This window comes from Artemia franciscana, chromosome 2 (genome assembly GCF_032884065.1).
Source record: "Artemia franciscana chromosome 2, ASM3288406v1, whole genome shotgun sequence".
Lineage (NCBI taxonomy): Eukaryota > Metazoa > Arthropoda > Branchiopoda > Anostraca > Artemiidae > Artemia > Artemia franciscana.
In genome coordinates, this window is record NC_088864.1 from 38,780,645 (window position 1) to 38,802,070 (window position 21,426).

The 21,426-nt window shown below is 34.5% G+C and overlaps 1 protein-coding gene and 1 long non-coding RNA gene across 2 annotated transcripts; both read left to right on the forward strand.

The window, feature by feature from the left end:
- Nucleotides 1-727: 727 nt before the first annotated feature.
- Nucleotides 728-2,716, forward strand: LOC136034919 (putative ankyrin repeat protein RF_0381). Its single transcript, XM_065716430.1, has one exon. The coding sequence runs from the start codon at nucleotides 728-730 to the stop codon at nucleotides 2,714-2,716; it is 1,989 nt and encodes a 662-aa protein (XP_065572502.1).
- Nucleotides 2,717-12,524: 9,808 nt separating this feature from the next.
- Nucleotides 12,525-21,355, forward strand: LOC136041366 (uncharacterized). Its single transcript, XR_010621011.1, has 2 exons — nucleotides 12,525-12,635; nucleotides 17,962-21,355. It is a non-coding gene; the product is annotated as an uncharacterized LOC136041366 (long non-coding RNA).
- Nucleotides 21,356-21,426: the final 71 nt, after the last annotated feature.

Genomic DNA, 21,426 nt, shown 5'->3' on the forward strand with positions numbered 1-21,426 from the left:
AATAAATACCTGTTGTCCTTTTTGACAAGCTGTCTTGGACAAAATTGGCTTGGCTAATTTTATTGCTACTCCTGCAATTTGACAGCCTAAAATCTTGTGAGAAAAAACCCTCCTAAATAAATCTTTTCTTCGATGAATAAAATTTACTGGAGTCTACATATTAGCCATAGACAAAATTGTATGCAATACAATTGAAATCATTTTACGGCCCTAATTAATTTGGTGCTTTTGCTCATCTATGCTTGGGTTTTCAAGCTTCTACTACGTATTGTCGTCATCATGCAGTGGCCCTTGTTTCTATGATAATGCTTTAGAAGCAATAACATACCTAGTCACAGTACATTCTATAAAGGTGTGTCTCGTGATTGGAGGTTTGCGGGTTCAATCCAACCTGTGGCAAGGGATAAATGTCAAAAAGGAATGATTTCTTAATATAATTATGTGTTCATGTATATTGACAAGATTTTCCTTAAAGTTGGTAAATTTCTATAATGGACTTTAAAGAAGCAATGACGTCACTTTCATTTAAAAGCATTTCAGATGGTAGAAGGCGCGACGTCACTTCCATTTAAAAGTATTTTAGATGGTAGAACGTGTGACGTCACTTTCATTTAAAAGTATTTCAGACGGTAGAAGGTATGACGTCACTCTCATAATATAAGGCATGGTTCTGACTAAAAATTTATAGTTTGAGTTTACCACGCCAAGAGAAAACAACTATTTTATCATGTCATTTGGAAAAGTTTTAAGTGCAACAAGATATCCTGATGAGGAGATATGGCTTGATGGAAGAAAGCAGATAGATCACGCTGCTGTAGAAGGTAATCTTTTAGAAAAGGGATCAAATGCCAATTTGAAGACTGAGCCTGTAGCACGTAAAGCTCAATCTCAATATATCAATCTCAATGATAATGCTCAAGAGCATTATCATTTGGAAAAAGAAGTAAACCTCAATCATGAGTCTCGGGAGTCTTGTAGCCTAACACCTTTAGATCACGCTGCTGTAGAAGGTAATCTTTTAGAAAAGGGATCAAATGCCAATTTGAAGACTGAGCCTGTAGCACGTAAAGCTCAATCTCAATATATCAATCTCAATGATAATGCTCAAGAGCATTATCATTTGGAAAAAGGAGTAAACCTCAATTTTGAGTCTCGGGAGTCTTGTAGCCTAACACCTTTAGATCACGCTGCTGTAGAAGGTAATCTTTTAGAAAAGGGATCAAATGCCAATTTGAAGACTGAGCCTGTAGCACGTAAAGCTCAATCTCAATATATCAATCTCAATGATAATGCTCAAGAGTATTATCATTTGGAAAAAGAAGTAAACCTCAATCATGAGTCTCGGGAGTCTTGTAGCCTAACACCTTTAGATCACGCTGCTGTAGAAGGTAATCTTTTAGAAAAGGGATCAAATGCTAATTTGAAGACTGAGCCTGAAGCACGTAAAGCTCAATCTCAATATCTCAATTTCAATGATAATGCTCAAGAGCATTATCATTTGGAAAAAGAAGTAAACCTCAATTTTGAGTCTCGGGAGTCTTGTAGCCTCACACCTTTAGATCACGCTGCTGTAAAAGGTAATCTTTCAGAAAAGGGATCGAATGCCAATTTGAAGACTGAGCCTGAAGCACGTAAAGTTCAATCTCAATATCTCAATCTCAATGATAATGCTCAAGAGCATTATCATTTGGAAAAAGAAGTAAACCTCAATTTTGAGTCTCGGGAGTCTTGTAGCCTAACACCTTTAGATCACGCTACTGTAGAAGGTAATCTTTCAGAAAAGGGATCAAATGCCAATTTGAAGAGTGACAATTGGGATGATCGCAGAAAAATATCTTTGCACTATGCTGCTGTAGAAGGTAAAGGTGACACTCCTTTACATATGGCCGTAAAAAATGGGCATACATCTGTGGTTTATTATCTTTTAGAAAAAGGATCAAACCCCAACTTCAGGGCTGAAAATTGGGAAGATCATGGAAAAACACCTTTACACTTTGCTGCTGAAGAAGGTAAACAAGATATTTGTCATTTACTTCTTTCAAAGGGTGCAAATATAAACTTATTAGACTATAAATGTTACACTCCTTTACACTTTGCTGCTGAAGAAGGTAAGCTAGATATTTGTCAGTTACTTGTTTCAAAGGGTGCACTTATCAACAGCCCTTACTCCCCTTTAACCCCTTTACATTTGGCTGCAAAAAAAGGGCATATGTCTGTGGCTGAATATCTTTTAAAAAAGGGAGCCAACCCACATTTGAGGGCTGCCAATTGGAGTAATGGCGGAAAAACACCTTTACACTTTGCTGCTGCAGAAGGTAAACTAGATATTTGTCAGTTACTTGTTTCAAAGGGTGTACATATTGACATATTAGACAATAATAATGTCACTCCTTTACATTGGACCGCAAAAAATGGGCATATATCTGTGGCTTGTTATCTTTTAGAAAAAGGATCAAACCCCAACCTCAGGGCTGAAAATTGGGAAGATCATGGAAAAACACCTTTACACTTTGCTGCTGCAAAAGGTACACTAGCCATTTGCCAGCTGCTTGTCTCAAAGGGTGCACATATTGACGCCATTGATAATAAAAGGCTTACTCCCTTACATTGGGCTGCGAAAAGAGGGCAAATATCTGTGGCTAATTATCTTTTAGAAAAGGGAGCAAATCTTAATTTGAAGTCTGACGAAAATGGACTAAAACTTACTTCTTTATGATATTACTGCATTGAATGATTCATTTTGCTATGTGTAATGTTGCTGTATTGTCTTATTTGTAGTAGTGAACTAGTTTTTTGGATCAGTAGCAAGATACTGGATCAGTAGCAAGAAAGCAGATAGAAATTAGAAATTTAAAAATAAGAAAAATTAGAAGAAAGCAGATATGGAGACATACCGGTGAAACCTGGCATCTGTTGGAGGAGACTTCATTCAAACAGCCTAATAATTCCTCTTCTAGACCTGTTCAAGACAGTACTGTCGCTGAAAGTCCCACGTCCTTGTACATTTTCTTAATGACTGCTGTATAAAACATGAATCTGAAAACAGTCCATGTCTAAATGAAAAAGGATATAGAATTTCAGCATTCCAGTGTTATAGGAAAGATTACATGCAAGTGTTTGCTCATCCAATAATGCCAAATACAATGAGAGATGAGATAAAAGGGCCGAAAAGTTTTGTGAAAAGCCCATCACAGCGCCGATGGAGTTACAAAATGCCCGAAATAATGATGTTGCCAGATCCCTCAATTCCCACAAAAAAGATGTTGAATATCCGATTAAGGTGTTATTTTCAACAACAACATCTGCAAACATGATAAAGGTTTACGGATTTATTAAGAATGTTAATTGTTTCGGAACTGAAATCAAAATTCTTGTTATGTTATGTTTGTAAATAAAAATTTTGACATTTTATATTTTTCTTTGCCTACTTAAATTTTTGTTTACACTGAGTTTTACAGGTGTCAAAAATTTCTCTGCTGTCCTAAATGAACGACATAGCCGGAGCTCAGTGTTCAAGGGAAACAATTTTTCATGCTCAGATCAGAGCCTTTTATCAAATAATTCATAGTAACAAACTATAGGTAAAGAGTGACTTGACACTATAGCATCAGAAACCCTAAAAAATGAATATTGAAGACGATACATGCATAAAAGACGTTTTATCCCGGTTTCAAAAAAAGACAGTTTATTAAGTTTATGGTTACCCATCAAAAGCTATGAACCTGGGAAAATTAACTTGGTTTTTGAAAAAAGGCAACCTCAAAAAGTCAAAATATATTAACAAAAATAATTTTTTTTTATGTCGTTTTCTAGAGCTTCAAACTGTTTTTGTTGTCCTTAATGAATCATGCTAAGATCAGTGCGTTTTATTTAACAGTTTGTAGTAATAAACTGTAAATAAGGAGTGAATCGACCCAATAGTAACTGAAAATCTAAGAAAAGCATTTTTGGTAAAAACAGGTACATCAAAAAAGCTTTTTGTGCTGGTTCCAAACATATAAACTTCCTTAAGTTTAGTAATACCTGTCAAAATCTGTGTGCCGGAGAAAATTTGTCGAAATTTCGAAAAAGGGGGAAAACAGCCCCCAAAAGTCCAGTGATCTTAATAAATTGTACAGTCAGATTTAATATACCAGAGAACCCTATTGTAGTGGTTTCAAGCTCCAATCTAAGAAAATATGAAATTTTGCGGTTTTTGTTGGCAGAAGAAGGACCACGAATACATGTTTATTTTTTCGCCCATGGGATGATCTTATTGAACCAATTGTCCTATAAAATTAACAGAGAGTTCATTCGAACGGGAAGCAAAAGTCCTAGTGCCTGTTCTGAGTTACTATTAAGTTTAGAGGGTACCTAATCCCCTCCCACAACCATTGTTCCTTAGAGACCGATCAAAATTCTAAGATGGCCATTTGATTTAGCACAGTAAAAAGGTCTAATACTATACTACAATAGACTAATCTGAACGATCATTTTTGTTTACCATGCTGTCACTCGCTGTATAAATTTCCTTACTTAACAAAAACATGGCAGGGACAAATGTTTCCCAAGCCCCTGTCCAGCTGAATGCATAATTATACACCGGTTGTAAGTAGTATCGTTTCTAAACTTGCTCTGCTCCCTCAACTTGCTCTACTTTCCTGGAATGGCAATAAACTTCTGGATTTGTAAGGAGTTATCCAGAGTCAATCAACGGTCTTAATAAGGGATGGGAGGAAAAGGGATCGTTTGTCCTTCTTCTTAGATTTTTCCTAATGTTCGAAAACATTGTTGTCGTATTTTGATTGAAAAACAGGTTTCTTTCATTAAACTATAGTCCAATAAACAACAATTCAGAGAATATATCCGAAAAAAGAACGGAATTAGATGTGTTTAAAATATCGGAAATATTTTTATAAGGATTCTAAGAGTGGGCCCGGACTCCCTGGACAAAACCCCACTTACTTCATGAGTCACACCAGGCTCAAAAAGGGTTTTCAGTAAAATCTGACAATGCATCATTTATTTCAACTAAAATTGACAGTTCTTGTGAGAATAAATATATCGAAACTGTTACGATCCTTCGTCTTAATTCACGTACAACGTAAAGATAAATCGTAGTCTACAACCTTTTAATGCATAAAAACATCTCATCACATCATGTTTAATCGTTGCTGCTGCTATTTGACTATGAGCGTTAACAAGTAGAAGAGCCGAGCCCAAGCTAAGCCCAAGCCAAATACTTCCTAAGTAGGCTCTTTCATAGACATTAAAGTCGCGCTTGTACCTAAAACCAAAATTACGTACTATAACAGTGTTAATAATTAGTCCAGTGTGTTTTTGGATGAATTGGTACTTGTCCGTATTATTACACGTATACTGTCTACCCAGCTTAAAATATTCAAAATATTTCACTTAATTTACCTGAACTATACGTTTTTTTTAGGGATTCGCAGCCTGGGAGACCTTCTTACAGTAAGTTAATAGAATCCCACAATCAATGACAAGGGTACCAATTAAGGGAGAGGCGGGCAGGGAAACCCTTGACCCCTATACCGTGAAAACAGGGCCGGATAAAGGGCAATTGGAACGATTGGGTCCAATCGGGCCCAAACAAAAAAAAAGAATAAATTTAAATCAAATTGAGTTGACGATAATGGATAAATTAAGAATTATTCAAACAATCGAACAAACAATTTATAAATCTTTAAAAGTAAGCCAAAAATTAAACTGTGTACCCGCAAATTGAAGCAACTGTGACGAAATCAAGATATTAGAAACAATAGTATTAAAAATAGGTGATAGAAATGAACTTCCCCTTCAAAAGTCTTCCAAAATATAGTATAACGGAAGCAACCCCAAAAATATGATTCATAAAAAGGGACTCTGCTACCTTATATCTGTGTTTGAAGATAAACCAAACAGTTCGAGGAAATGAAGTGTAAGTAATGAACGACTTGAATTATTCGTAACGAAAACTCAAAAAAAGGAATTTTGACAACAACTAAAAATTTTGATAACAACTATATTTCTAAAATTCATCACGTTTAATGTAACCAGAAGTCACGAGCCTCAGAAAATGTGTGTGGCATTCGAAAAAGGGGTTAAACCCCCCAAATTTAAGGGATCTTTTTGAAAATAAAACCATCAGATTCACAATATAAGAAAACCCTATTGTAGAGGTTTCTAGCTCCTATCCAGAAAAATGTGAAACTTTTGAATTTTCTACTTGAAGAAACATCACGGAGGTATTTTTTCTTCTTATTTCTTTTTCTTATGTTTCCTTAGGAGCGGTCATATCAAACCAATGGGTCTAGAGAATTAAGAGAGGACTCATTTACACAAAAATTAAAAAGTTGTAGAGCTGTTTTTACGTAATCAAATGTCTGCACTACCATTCTCAAATTTGACGACAGAACGCTTATTCAGCACTCTCAATAACTTGAAAACGGACACAAGAAACTCTATGACAACAATTTCAGTGACATCTATTGTGCAAACTTAATTGGGAATGAAGCCATTGGCTGGGGATTCCTCCTCTTTTATCGTGAACGGAGAGTCATTATGTGTTGAGGCTAATGTGACTGCCGAAGAAGCAGCTAGACTGTTTCCAGATCACCAATTTAATCGTTCGCCAACTTACTAATCTTTTCTAGTTTTTCTGGTTATTCATCGTTTTTCCAATCTCTCCATTCCTCATTTGGTTTCGACACCCCCCCCCCCACAAAAAAAAAGATTTTGAAGTAATTTTGATAGTTTTATTTTATGGGACAATAAACCAAATATATGATGATTTTATCTCAGTATACCATTTAATGCTCTATCTAAATATGGTAGCCAGTGGTTACCCCTCCTGGAAAATATCCCCGGAAAATACACCCCCACAGAAAACACCCCCCCACAGAAAATATTCCTCCCTTGCAGCTGGTTCGTCTCCAAGCACTTTTGACTTGTAAAAAAGGGACTTGAACTCTCAATTCTGATCTAATGAGCACCCACAGAATTTTCTGCGACTAGGTCGTGGTCGACGACGAGATCGTGGTGTGACGAAGAAGGGCAGTCCACTCTTATATGGAATAAATTCTGCTCATCTTGGGGTTTTATAATACTCTTTACTTTCATAATAACACGCATAGACCAGAAATATTACCAGAAATCATAAGGGAGCATATATTGATTTCATATTTTCGATGCGTTTTTTAAAGTTTCTTTTGTAACTAGAGTATCAAAGTATATTTCAGTTATTTTTATGGCATTTGGTATTAACCAAGTGACATATAGCAATCGCAAATTCTGTGCAAATCGCAAATTGACTAAATTTCAAATGTTTGTCAAAATTTTGCCCTAAATAAGAACAACTGCTGAAACAAAACGAGTGTTGAATTGGAATAACAAGCATTTTGATAGCACTAAAAAGCTTTAGCGTAGCGACCAGATTTTATGGAACTTTGTATTTACCAAGTGACATATAGCGATCGCAATTTCTTTTGGTCTGTCGGTCCCGGTTTTGCTACTTTAGGCAGTTCCAGGTAAGCTAAGACGATGAAATTTGGCAGGCGTATCAGGGACCAAACCTGATTAAATTAGAAACAGTCATTTTCCCGATTTGACCAACTGGGTGGGAGTGGGGGGTTGTTAATTCAAAAAAAAAGAAAAAAAAAGTATTTTTAACTTACGAACGATTGACCAGATCTTAATGAAATTTGATATTTGGAAGGATATTGTGTCTCAAAGCTCTTATTTTATATCCCGATCGGATCTGGTGACATTGGGGGGAGTTGGGAGGGGGAAACCTAAAATCTTGGAAAACACTTAGAGTGGAGGGATCGGGATGAAGCTTGGTGGGAAAAATTAAACACAATTCCTAGATACATGATTGACATAACTGGAACGGATCTACTCTCTTTAGGGTAGTTGGGGGGGGGGGTTAAATCTGAAAAAATGAGGTATTTTTAACTTACAAACGGGTGATCGGATATCAATGAAATTTGATATTTAGAAGGATATCGTGTCTCAAAGCTTTAATTTAAATCCCAACGGGATCTGGCGACATTGGGGGGGGGGGTTGCGGGGGGACCCTAAAATCATGGAAAACGCTTAGAGTGGAGGGATCGGGATGAAACCTGGTGGGAAAAATAAGCAGAAGTCTTAGATACGTGATTGACATAATTGGAACGGATCTGATCTATTGGGGGGGGGGGGAGGGTTAATTCTAAAAAATTAGAAAAAATGACGTTTTTTAACTTACGAGGAGTAATCGGATCTTCATGAAACTTCATATTTAGAAGTACCTCGTAACTCAGATCTCTTATTTTAAATCTCAACCGGATCCAGCGTCATTAGGGGGGGGGGGCGGAAATCTTAGAAAATACTTAAAGCGGAGAGATCAGGATGAAACTGATCGGGAAGAATAAAAACAAGTCTAAGATACGTGACTGACATAACCAAACTGGATCCACTCTCTTTGGTGGACTTGGGGGGGGGGCGGGTAATTCGGAAAAATGAGGTATTTGTAGCTTACGAACGGGTGACCAGATCTTATTGAAATTTGATATTTCGAAGGATCTTGTGCTTTAAAGGTATTATTTTAAATTTCGACCAGATCCTGTGACATTGGGGGGAGTTGGATGGGAAACCGGAATTCTTAGAAAACGTGAAAATTGGAGTATTTTTATCTTACGAATAGGTGATCGGATCTTAATGAAACTTGATATATAGAAGGATCTTATGGCTCAGTTGCTCGATTTTCGGCTCGAATTGGATCCGGGGACATAGGGGGTTGGAGGAGGGAAACAGAAATCTTGGAAAACGCTTATAGTGGAGAGATCGGGATGAAACTTGATGGGAAGAATAAGCACGAATTCTAGATACGTGATTGACATAAATGGAACGGATCCGTTCTCTTTGGAGGAGCTGGGGGGGTGTTAATTTGGAAGAATTAGAAAAATTGAGGTATTTTTAACTTAAGAACGGGAGACCAGATCTTAATGAAATTTGATATTTAGAAGGAATTCATGTCTCAGAGCACTTATTTCGAGTCCCAACCAGATCCTTTGACATTGGGGGGAGTTGGAGGGGGAAATCAGAAATCTTGGAAAATGCTTAGGGATGTCGGGATAAAGCTTGGTGGATAGAATAAGCAAATGTAGTAGATATGTGATTGCTGTAACCGTACTGGATTCACTCTCTTTGGGGGAGTTGGGGGGGAGGGTTCAGTGCTTTGGCGAGCTCGGTGCTTCTGGGCGTGCTAGGACGATGAAAATTGCTAGGCGTGTCAGGGAGACGCACAAATTGACTTGATAAAGTCGTTTTCCCAGTTTCGACCATCTGGGGGCTAAAGGGAGAGGAAAAATTAGAAAATATGAGGTACTTATAACTTTCGAGTGGGTGATCGGATCTTAATGAATTTTGATATTTAAAAGGACATTGTGACTCAGAGCTCGTATTTTAAATCCCGACCGGCATTGAGCCTCTGATTTTCCTTTCAAATCAATCTATTGGTTCTTAGAATTTTGTTAGAGCTCATACCATATGAGCTCTTGGCTCTTAGCTCTTCTTGCCTCGTCACAAGCGCCATATAAGCTCTTAGCTTTTGTTTTACTTTGAAAATAATTTTGAATTATTCGCTGCAGTATCAGCCCAAAATGTTTTCAGCTAGGAGCGGAGGTTTAATTTTGTCAATACCGATGGAGGGGGAGTTCAAGCCATTTTCCCCAAATCATGTGAAATTGACAGTGAAAACTAACAATTAGTAATATATTAACATAAAGGCCAAAATATACTAAAGAAAACTGACCTGTTTCTTTTGATGCTCGAATTATGCAGGCTTGTCTTAATTTTGACTAGATGTTTTTTTAAAAACAAAATTTCAGTTTGCAGGTAGGGGGTATAAACTAATGTCTGGGGGCCAATCTTGGGTCTAGAGGGGGTATTTGGAGGGAACAAAAAATGACAAAAATAAAAAAGAAATTTATTACAAAGATGATGAAAGTCAAGAAGAACAAGTAGAAAATGAATTTGAAACACAATCAAGAAGAACAAGTAAAAAATGAACAAGAAACAAAACCACCCAAGCCAGGGCTTGAACAAGACGAAGCAAATATTGGAATGAAAACAGAATCACAAAATATAACTGATGATCCCGCATATTTGCCCGAGATTATTATTCAACAAATAAGAGATTATCTAGGTATAAAAGATCATACAAAAATAACCCTAAATGTATTTTCGCGCAAAGAGGATGGGACGTACTTTTCAAAAGTGCATCTGCGTAGAAAACTTATGAGTGGTAAAACAATAAGCCGTCCTTGGATAATATATTCTGAATCACAAGACAAAATGTTGGGTTTTTATTGTCGTCTGCTCAGTATGGGTGTATCCAATTCTATTTCGATTTTGCCAAAGGTGCTAAATAGTTTTTTGGCCTTTTTTATGTATCGTATACAAATTCATATTTTGCAATTAAATGTTTAAAAATACACTTTACGAATTTTTTACTAATTAAAGTTTATTTTTGCTAGCGAGCATTCTTTCTTTAATAGCTTTTTTAATATAAAATATTTATTCACGCTAGCAAACATCTTTTCGTTAATGGCTAAATAAATTTCTCTTTACTAAGTTCAAGCATAATCCAATTTTCTTAGTTTTCATTAATAGCCAAATAAATCATTCTTCAGTCAATGCTAAACGATAGTTTTATCAAACAGTTCGTGGTAAGGAACTGTAGTAAGGAGCGACCCGGCTCAATAGTAACCAAAACTCTAAAAAATGGAATTTTGATACCAATAGCTACATCAAAAGAATCGCATTTTAATGCTGGTTTTAAATATATAAGTTTCATCAAGTTTAGTCTTACCCATCAAAAGTTACGAGTCTGAGAAAATTTGCGTTATTTTAGAAAATAGGGGGAAACGCCCCCTAAAAGTCATAGAATCTTAACGAAAATCACACCATCAGATTCAGCGTATCAGAGAACCCTACTGTAGAAGTTTCGAGCTCCTATCTACAAAAATGTGGAATTTTGCATTTTTTGCCAGAAGGCAGATCACGGATGCGTGTTTATTTGTTTTTTTGTTTTTTTGTTTTTTTTTTTGTTTTTTTTTCCCCAGGGGTGATCGTATCGACCCAGTTGTCCTAGAATGTTGCAAGAGGGCTCATTCTAACGGAAATGAAAAGTTTTAGTGCCCTTTTTAAGTGACCAAAAAAATTGGAGGGCACCTAGGCCCCCTCCCACGCTAATTATTTTCCCAAAGTCAACGGATGAAAATTCTGAGATAGCCATTTTATTCAGCGTAGTCGAAAAACCTTATAACTATGTCTTTGGGGACGACTTACTCCCCCACAGTCCCCGTGGGAGGGGCAACAAGTTACAAACTTTGACCTGTGCTTACATATAGTAATGGTTATTGGGAAGTATATAGGCGTTTTCAGGAGGATTTTTTTTGGTTTTTGGGAGGGGTTGAGAAGAGGGGGATATGCAGGGGGAACTTTCCTTCGAGAATTTGTAATGGGAGAAGAAAATTTCCATGAAGGGAGAGCAGGATTTACTAGCATTATTTAAAAAAAAACAATTAAAAAATAAAAGTGAAAAAGCTTTTTCAGCTGGAAGTAAGGAACAGCAATAAAACTTAAAACAAACAGAAATTATTACCCATATGAGGGGCTCACCTCCTTCTAATACCTCGCTCTTTACGCTAAAGTATTTTCGGTAATTTCAACTACTTGTTCTACGGCTTTTGTGATTCAGGGGGTCATTCTTAATGAATTGGGATAAAATATAAGCTTTAGTGTAAAGAGCGAGGTACTGACGATGGGGCGAATCCCCTCATATTTGTAATAAAAACATGAGAATACAAAAGTTCTTTACGTAAGCTAATTTATAAGTTACGTAAATCTTTTACCAATAAAAAGATTCGTAAAAAATTAAAAGTTCTAGTTGCCTTTTTAATCAACCAAAAAATCGGGGGGCAACTAGGCTTCGTCCCCCGCTCTTTTTTCTCAAAATGATTCGATCAAAATTATGAGAAAGCCATTGAGCCAAAAAAAAATATGCAAATTTCGTTTTGATTATTCCTCTGCGGAGAGCCAAAATCAAAACATGCATTGATTCAAAAACGTTCAGAAATTAAATAAAAAAAACAAGTTTTTTCAACTGAAAGTAAGGAGTGACATCAAAACTTAAAACGCACAGAAATTACTTCGTATATGAAAGAGGCTGCTTCCTCATCAACGCCCCGCTCTTTACGCTAAAGTTTTTTACTGTTTTAGAAAGAAGAATTGAGAGAAAGAGTCAAACTTTAGCGTAAAGAGCGAGGCGTAGATGAGGAAGCAGCCTCTTTCATATACGAAGTAATTTCTGTGCGTTTTAAGTTTTGATGTCACTCCTTACTTTCAGTTGAAAAAACTTGTTTTTTTTATTTAATATTGTAAGGTTCAACAGGTCTCATCATAGTATTCTAACATCACTACCAATTAAGAAAAGTGAAACGTATCTTATTGCTATCTCTATGAAACGGGTTAATAAGGAAGGATACAAACATTATGCTAGTCTTCATTTAAAACGAGACTGGTATTTTTGTTGATTATGAGAGAATGTGTTGATTTCTAATTGTGCTACAGAAGGCCTATGTGCCATTCCTGACACTGGGGGATCTAAGGTAATATCATTGCATGTATACTATTATTAAAGCCTTGTTTGACCTGGGATAGCTGTCCATTCAAGAATTTTGACGTTTGATTTTATTCTTTTTCGACATTGGGGGCGTTTGATTTGTAAATTATTGATATCAGGTCAATACCATTTAAAGTAACCAGAAAGCACGACTATTTACTGGTTAAAAAAGTAACTGTTTTTCCAGAATCCAAGAGTTCAAGAACACAGGTACGCTGTCAAATCTTCTGAGAAATTATGGTTCAAAGTATGACTAATACTAGTATGATTACTTACTAAATAATGACTAAATAAGGATGGCTATTTACTGGTTAAAATATGTAACTATTTATCCAGAATCCAAGTCGTTCAAGAAAATAGGTATACTTTTAAGTCTTCTGAGAAATTGTTTTTCAAAATTCTAATATCTTAAAGTTTCCCTTAAGCTCCTGTTTCCCTTAAGACTTATTGATTTTTTTCTTCTATAAGTTGTTTTAAACATTGTTCTTCACTTTTTTTAAATGAAACTCTGTAAAGGTGTTGACGGTAAAGATAGTTAAACACTCAAGCCTTTTGTAAGTTAGACTTACATGTACTGTGACTTCATTTCTTCTTGAAGCTGATTGAAATATCCTTCTTTACCTTTCTTTGGAGCACATTTTTCCAATAAATCTCTGTAAAGGCCTATAATCGACAATAAATATGATAATAACTACACCTTATTTACAGGTGACTAATTTATTAACTATAGCATTGCAAGTATGGGTGTTGAAGCGGGAGGGGCAACCGTACCAAGCTGCACCGTGGCTTTTTTATGCCAGTTTAAGTCTTGAGAGAGGGAAGCATTATAATTTTAATAACCTTATTTATTTAATATATTTAATATATATTTAATAATAACCTTAATTTTTAAGTGACTTAATAGTTTTTTAAGCATTTTTAACATTAATTTTCAAGTGACTTAATAGTCTTTTTAGCATTTTTAACTTTTAAATCTAAAAAATAATAATGCTTTTCAAAAAACACAATTCATAACATACAGTCTGTTTTTTTTTTCAATGTCAAAAGCGTAACGACTAACAGAGGGTCATGTCGTGTAAAAAGCGTAATTAAAGCAAACATATGATTTATTTGAAGAGGGCTTCTTGCTTTTTTTTGAGGGGGGGGGTGAAAGGGAACTCCTCTTTTATCTCCGACTGTTTTCGAAACTTCAGCATTGAAGTGTCAATTTTGGTGATTTTTAGAACCAATATTTGATTTAGAACAATATTTGATTTGTATATTCCCTGTGATGCATGCGAGTTTACGTTTACCCTACAGATGAAGCTTATAAGATCAAGGCTTCCACCTAGAATTATAACTATTGAAAATTCAAATAGGTCTGGCAAAATGAGATTTAAAAGGAAAGTCATACCAAACGCAAAGAATTACTATAAGCCAACATCTTCACATTTTGGTTCTACATGAGGCACATTAGATATCTATCAGCGACTAGATTTAAATTGTGCCACAACAGATGCCAACGATATTTTAATTTCAGACGTTAATGTGTAGTCAGCGGTGAATTGAAAAGAAACATGTGTCAATTAAAATTTTCAAGTATTCTACTGTCAACCAGCGTCTGTTCCCCGGGGAGACCCTCCAACAGGTTGACTCTAGTTCAGAGTGACATGCATGAGAGGTGTAGCACAAGTGGGAGATGGTAACGATGGCAATGAAGGGAGGGGAAGCCAAGACAGATAGTCCAATTAAGTGGGCATAGAGTCATGGCTAATTGTCTCCCCTTCATTGCCATCATTACCATCTCCCACTTGTGCTACACCTCTCATACATGTCACTCCAGGAGGCTGAGCTAGAGTCAACCTGTTGGACGGTCATTTGCCAAAGATATTTTAATTGCAGACGTTTAAATGTAATCAGCGGTTACCTGAAAAGAAACTTGTGCCACAACAGATGCCAAACATATTTTAATTGCAGACGTTTAAATGTAATCAGAGGTGAATTGAAGAGAAATATATCCAACTAGATATTTTTTACATGGTGAGCGAACAGAAAATGGACAGAATCAGTCTTGCAAAACAACTTTACAATTTCTAGCTGAAAACGCCAAACAAGATATTCATCAACCAGCTGGTAGTTTCAAATGGAGCCACTATTAATCCCTTAGATTTGTTAACCTATTTAGTAGGTTAATGCAATTGACTACTGACATGACACCGTCTTTGGTTAAACCCTTTTTGTGTCCAAAAAAAAGCAAAAAGGGTTGGAACCAGCCGTGTACCCAGCAACTCATTTCACAAAGAGAACCCCTTTTTCGAACCCCTTTACTCAGAGTTATACTAGGTCGCTATTCGCAAACATACCCTTAAATTTCAAGACAGATGTTTTTGTGACAAAAGTTTCGCAGAGTCTGATGATACCTGGATAAGAACAATTCACACATAAAAGTTTCAGTTGACCATACAAAATTTGACAAAAATAGAAAAAAAATAGATAGCTATTACAGAAAAAAATTAAAAATTTCCACCCCTCCCCTTCTTTCCCCTAAACTTTTCTAGCTCTAGAAGAAGAGCAATGTAATAAAAAAATGTTCTTTTTATCAAATAGAGAAGAACTTTTCCTTATTTTTTGTACTGGTACCACCAACATTACAAGGCTGCTACTTTAAAGCGGGCATGACTGAAATTACATATAGTACTGGTGCCACCGACACTACGTTAACCTTTAAAATGGGCATAATCGAAATTGCAGATTATCCTATTGCCACCAACACTGCAAGGCTACCATTTTAACGCGGGCGTAGTCAGTATTATACAGACACCATCAATGTTAACCAGCAGAAGTTCATAGTTCAAAACAAGCTTTACAAAGGTTGTTTACAATTATTTTTTGTGAAATTATCTGTTAATTTTATAAACAAAAATATTTTTCTTTAGTTTTATTATGATTAGCTTTGATTTCCCAGATAGAACTTTTTTTTCCTACGAGACCAATTTGAGTTTCTTCCCGTATCAGTTTTCTGAACTTTCTCAACGAATTAACATTATGCATCAAAAGCTGTATTTTGAATTTTTTATACCCAGAAAAATAACACTAATGCATACTTTTAGGCCAATACCGGCATATAGCCCTTAGAATATGATGTAAAATTTGCCCGGATCTTGCAAAGCTAAAGCCTCAACCCTTCATAAGACACCTTTCTCGTTCCCTTCATACCTACTTTCGGTTAATGTAGTTTTAAAACGGTAATCGAAATCATGAAAATATTATTATGGAGGATTTAAAAAAAAAGGATGGTGGGTTGAGTTACGGGCTGTTTTTGTAAATTTTGCTGTTCTATAGTTTTCAATTTAACAACAATTTTGATTAACTTCTTTGTCCATCTGACAATCCTTCTGACAAACTTCTTTGACAATCCTGAGTATTGTTTAAAGAATACAATTTTTTAGTGGGAAAAATTACGGACGAGATAATATTATAAATTTATAAATATATAAAAACGTCATAAATTTTAATCCTGTCCTTGAACTTATTTCTCTTGTCAAATTTGTATTTTACGACCCAATTTTTTTTTATTACTACAATTGAATGTCCCTTAAGATGTAACCTTGGGCTTAGGACAGCAGTATGGGTACAGTATTAGAAACTAAATTTATCCAACATCTGGATAGAAAAAGTTATAAAAAAAAGAAATAAAAGACAAAAAACACAACAAACACACTTTAAACGAACTAACTAATTTAACATCCTCTACAGATCGTGAAAACAAAACAAATAATAGACCTACATTAATCTGCGACGGAAACTTGGAACGAACAAGTCGAACAGTTTCCTCTTAGAAGAGAACAGTCTGAACCTGAAATTTTCTAATCAAAAATAAAAAGAAACTTTTCAGAAATCAGTTGAAGAGTTGTACATCATCAGAGTAAATAGTATTTTCGCATTGTGAAAGATTGGAAGAAAACGTGTCACTGAAAAGAACAGAAAAGGTTCAAATAAGAGAACAGGATAAAAGAAATAATAAAAAACAGAAAACCATATAGCATGACAAAATAATAAAATAATAATATTCAAAACTATGATCCCGATGTCCCGGTCTGTATATACATTCGTTTTTGAATAGTTTTTTTTTTAGTTTTTAGTTTTTTACATTTTTTTAGTGTTTTTTTAGTTATACCTCATGATTCTAATGATTGCCCTTGAGCTTTGTTGATGGTGATTGCTAATCGAACATTCCCTGTGTCCCCGTCGTCATTTATATATCCCCCTCTGCCCCCGGCGTCCCCGTTGTAGTTTTGTCCCTGTGTCCCGGTCGTCATTTATATTCCCTGTGTCCCGGTCTGTATATACATTCGTTTTTGAATTGGTATATGATGAAATAAATTTTTGTGTTTTTCCCCTTTTTTTCTTTTTAGTTTTTTTTTTGGTTTTTACTTTTTTTAGTTTTTTTTTCTTTTTAGTTTTTTTTGTAGTTTTTACCTTTTTAGTTTTTTTTTGTTTTATTTTTCTCCTTTATTTTTCAGTTTTTTTCCTTTTTTTCTTTCTTTTTCTTTTTTAGTTTTTTTAGTTTTTTAGCTTTTTTAGTTTTTTTATTAGTTTTTAGTTTTTTTATTAGTTTTTAGTTTTTTTTTAGTTTTTACCTTTTTTTTAGTTTTTTTAGTTTTTTTTTTTACTTATGTCATGGTCGTCATTTATATTCCCTGTGTTCCGGTCGTCATTTATATATATATATATATATATATATATATATATATATATATATATATATATATATATATATATATATATATATATATATATATATATATATATATATATATATATATAAATATATATATATATATATATATATATATATATATATATATATATATATATATATATATATATATATATATATATATATATATATATATATATATATATATATATATATATATATATATATATATATATATATATATATATATATATATATATATATATATATATATACTACTGGCGCTTCGCACCCCCCAAGCCTCCCGCGCGCGTAAGTCGTTACGCGCCATATTAGTTACACGCCATTGTAGTTGTGTCCCACCTGTGAATATAGATAGATATATATACATATTTTTAACTACGGAAAACTTATTTACGTGTGGAGTTGCTCGGTAGGTATGCTTTCGAAACAGATTAACTATATTTTCTGTGTTTTTTTTGTATTTTTTAATGTATTGTTTTGGGGTTTTATATTTATTTTATATTATAGTGTTTCGTTGTTTGTTGTTATGTTGGTTTCGGTAAATGGTTTCATGCTCCATCCTCTTTTTATTTTATTTTTTTTATTTTAGCACATCCTCGCAAGCTCCGCTTTCGTTTTGCTATTGTATGAAAATGATTATTTTCAATAAAATTATTCTACTACTACTACTACTATCAGCAAATGACGTGTGTTGCCAATTGATTTGCCAATTAGAAGGCCCAAGTATGCAATATTGTCTTCCGGTTTGATAAAAGAATCGTCCAGATTTAAGAGAGAAGTAGAGGGATTTTGCCAATTGAAAAGGACAACTTCTGTTTTATCAGGATTAAAAGACAATCCGATTTTGAGTATTCATCTTTGAGGATTTTGAAATTCTGGTGAATGCGTTGGATCGTACGCTTGAGATTCAAGATGTCATCAGCATAACAAATAAGAGAAACATCGATTCCCCCAATAATACAAGAAGGAAGACATTTTGCCTGAGCGTCCAGGACACTATTATTAAACAGGGTTCGGGAAATGATAGCTTCCTGTCTAGTCCCTGTCTTAATGGGTCTGGGGCACTGAGGAATCACACACATATACAAGGGATTAGAAGAGTTTGGACCACTTCTAATCCCTTGCAAGGTCATTCAAAATGACCTTGGTTGAAATTAAAGGCTTCAATTCTCATAATCTTGAACGAGGTGGATTATTTTCAGTATCTGATGAATCAGTTATCGTGTGTTGCGACACCCATCTTTCTGGAAACTTGACAGGGTCTTGTAAATTTTCCCTGGGTCGAGGTTTACGATTTTGAACGTAAAATCATTGTCATATTTTTAATTATTCTGTAGGGACCAGAAAATGTATTGGAGAGTTTCTCGCCTTCAGCTTTTGTTTCATTCTTTAGGTAAACACAATCTCCTACTTTGAAATTTATTTCACCCTAAATATTTGGTATATTTTTGACTTCTTGACTTAATTTAGAGTTCTTGCCTTACCATTTTGTAGGTTTTTCTCATTCTATTAATAAACTCTTGTTTTTAATCTTCAGTATCATTATAATAATGTCTTGACTAAATATATAAAATATATAAAAAGGACTATACATCTTAAGGACTATATATATTTATATAGGATGTATAAAAAGGACTTTCCTTTGTCACCTCGAAGAACGCGCTATTGATCACATTTGTTAAAAAGGGTAAAAATTGGTCCCAGTCGTTCTATTGTCCTTCATGTAGATACTTAAAACATTTGAAAGTATCTTATGCCTGTTTCCTATCTTTGTGTTAACTTGCGGGTGATTTTATGTTTAGGAAATTCGTCAATTCCTTAGTAATATTCGAAGTAAAGCTGCTTCTGTTATCGCTTATTACTGTATTTGGTATCCCGAAATTCATAAATAAATTCGCCAAAGCCTTGCTGTGTCTCGTGAATTCTCTGACGTATGCGGTCGCTATATGTGCTTAGCTTAGTTTTCTTTTTTGAGTGGTCTTTTGTTAAATTGTTGATTAACTGGAGTGAGGCTTTTTTGTTGATCTATGATATTAAATGTACATAATTTACCTGATCTTGCCTGATCTTGCCTGACCTTTTGATATACTGGAATGCATGAAGGATGTGAAGTATGATGAAGCAGTAATTTTGGAAGATAGCCCGAAAAACAAATATTCATTTATGGATGATTCTATCCCCACATGCAGAAATGTGCGTTTTTCTAGTTTTAACTGCAGAGGTTTACTTAGTAGCATTGAGTTCATAAATGACATAATTAATAAAAATAAAATTGAAGCTTTAGCGGTAAACGAAACTTTCTTAAATGATAGGAATATTAATGATGTAATGTTTTTTTATTATAATTTTGTTGATGAAAGTAGAAAACACCATCAGCATGGGGGATTAGGATTTATCATAAGAAAAGAGTTAAAATCGAAAATAAGACGAGACCTAATGATTTGGAATGTAGAAATGATTTTTGAAACGTGTATTCTGGAATGTGAAGTTAATAAAAGATCAACAGTTATGATATCTTTATGTCGCCCACCTTCCGGAAGCATAGATCAATGTTTGATGCAATTTGAAATTCTATTAAATAAAATATCACAAATGAATAAGCAAATATTTATTTTTGGTGATTTCAGCCTAGACCTAATGAAAATTCAAGCAAAGCAAAATGATTCGAAGATAAGAGGATTTTTAGAACTAATGCTTTGTCCAGACTGCTCCCATCATGTCTGATTCCAACTCGAATAGATGATAATGAAGCAACATTAATTGATAATATTTTTCCTAATAGTATTTGTTTTTCAACTTTTGTCATATTAAACGATATTTCAGATCACGGTGTGATAATTTCTGAATTTAATTTGGCCAGATCTAAAATAAATAAACGTAAGGAAAAAACAGGCCGTATTATAAATGATGAATCAATTGCGTGTTTGATTATTAAGCTAGGAGATATAGATTGGAAGGAAGTAGTCAGTACTGAGGATGCAAACAAGGCATTGCAAATGTTTTATAAATCAGTTAATGATTTTTGTAATGGTATATGTCCGAAAGTTAAAAGGAAAGCACCCAAGTCAATGCCACGAAAACCATGGATATCCCCGAGACTGTTAAAATGTATTAATAAAAAAAATAGACTATACAAAATTAAATGCAACTATCGGTCTGATGAAAACATCTTGAAATTCAAATTGTACAAAAATACTCTGACTAGAACTTTGAGAGAAAGTGAAAGAAATTATTATGAGAAGGAAATATCTTCAGCTGCGTCCCAGCAGAAAATGTGGGAAATCTTGCGTGATAAATTAAATAAAAGTAAACCAAGAGCAATACCGACTTTTCTTAATAATGGAAATAACGCAATACCCGAGCTACAACACCCGAGGAGTACAGATATCCACTCTGAAACACGTACTTCTTACCTGTTTCTAGACATAATGACTTACACAGAAATCTCATCTGCTATTATCTAGATGGTTTTTTAAGATTCAACATCTACATAATTTCTTTTTGACCAGGATTTACTGTCCAAACATCAAAATTCACTGATAACTACATGTGTTAACCCGTATAAACTACCTCTGGTGAAAAATGAAAGATCCCGTTTCAACCTCCGGTATATGATCCCATCAATAGCCAACAAATATTCATTAAATAAATTTGTTGAGTTACCAAAAGGATCTTCCAAGAGACGATTAAAAAGTTATATAATGGAATCTGCTTGCAAGAACGGCTGGTAAATTTTTTTATTTTATATTTTATTTTGGCCTCACTCCACTTACTCCACCTAAAATACTCTCATTAAAGATACTGTTTTTTTATATTTTATTGCATTGATGAAATAGTGGTTCATTTTTTGTTTGTTCTGTATCAATGAGGATTGTTAAATTTTGTTTATATGTCTTGCCCAGTAGTCGAGCTTGTCTCTCCATTGGGGCAAGTTGAAGATTCTGATGAATATGAATTTTTGAATAAATGAATCTGAACCTGAATCTGTAGCGTATTTGCCTTGATATTTCAATGCCTTTGCAAAAGTAAACCCGGAAAAATGGCTGATAACCAA

Excerpts from the sequence above, each read along its gene's own strand:
- LOC136034919 (XM_065716430.1), top strand. The coding sequence starts at position 728 with ATGTCATTTGGAAAAGTTTTAAGTGCAACAAGATATCCTGATGAGGAG.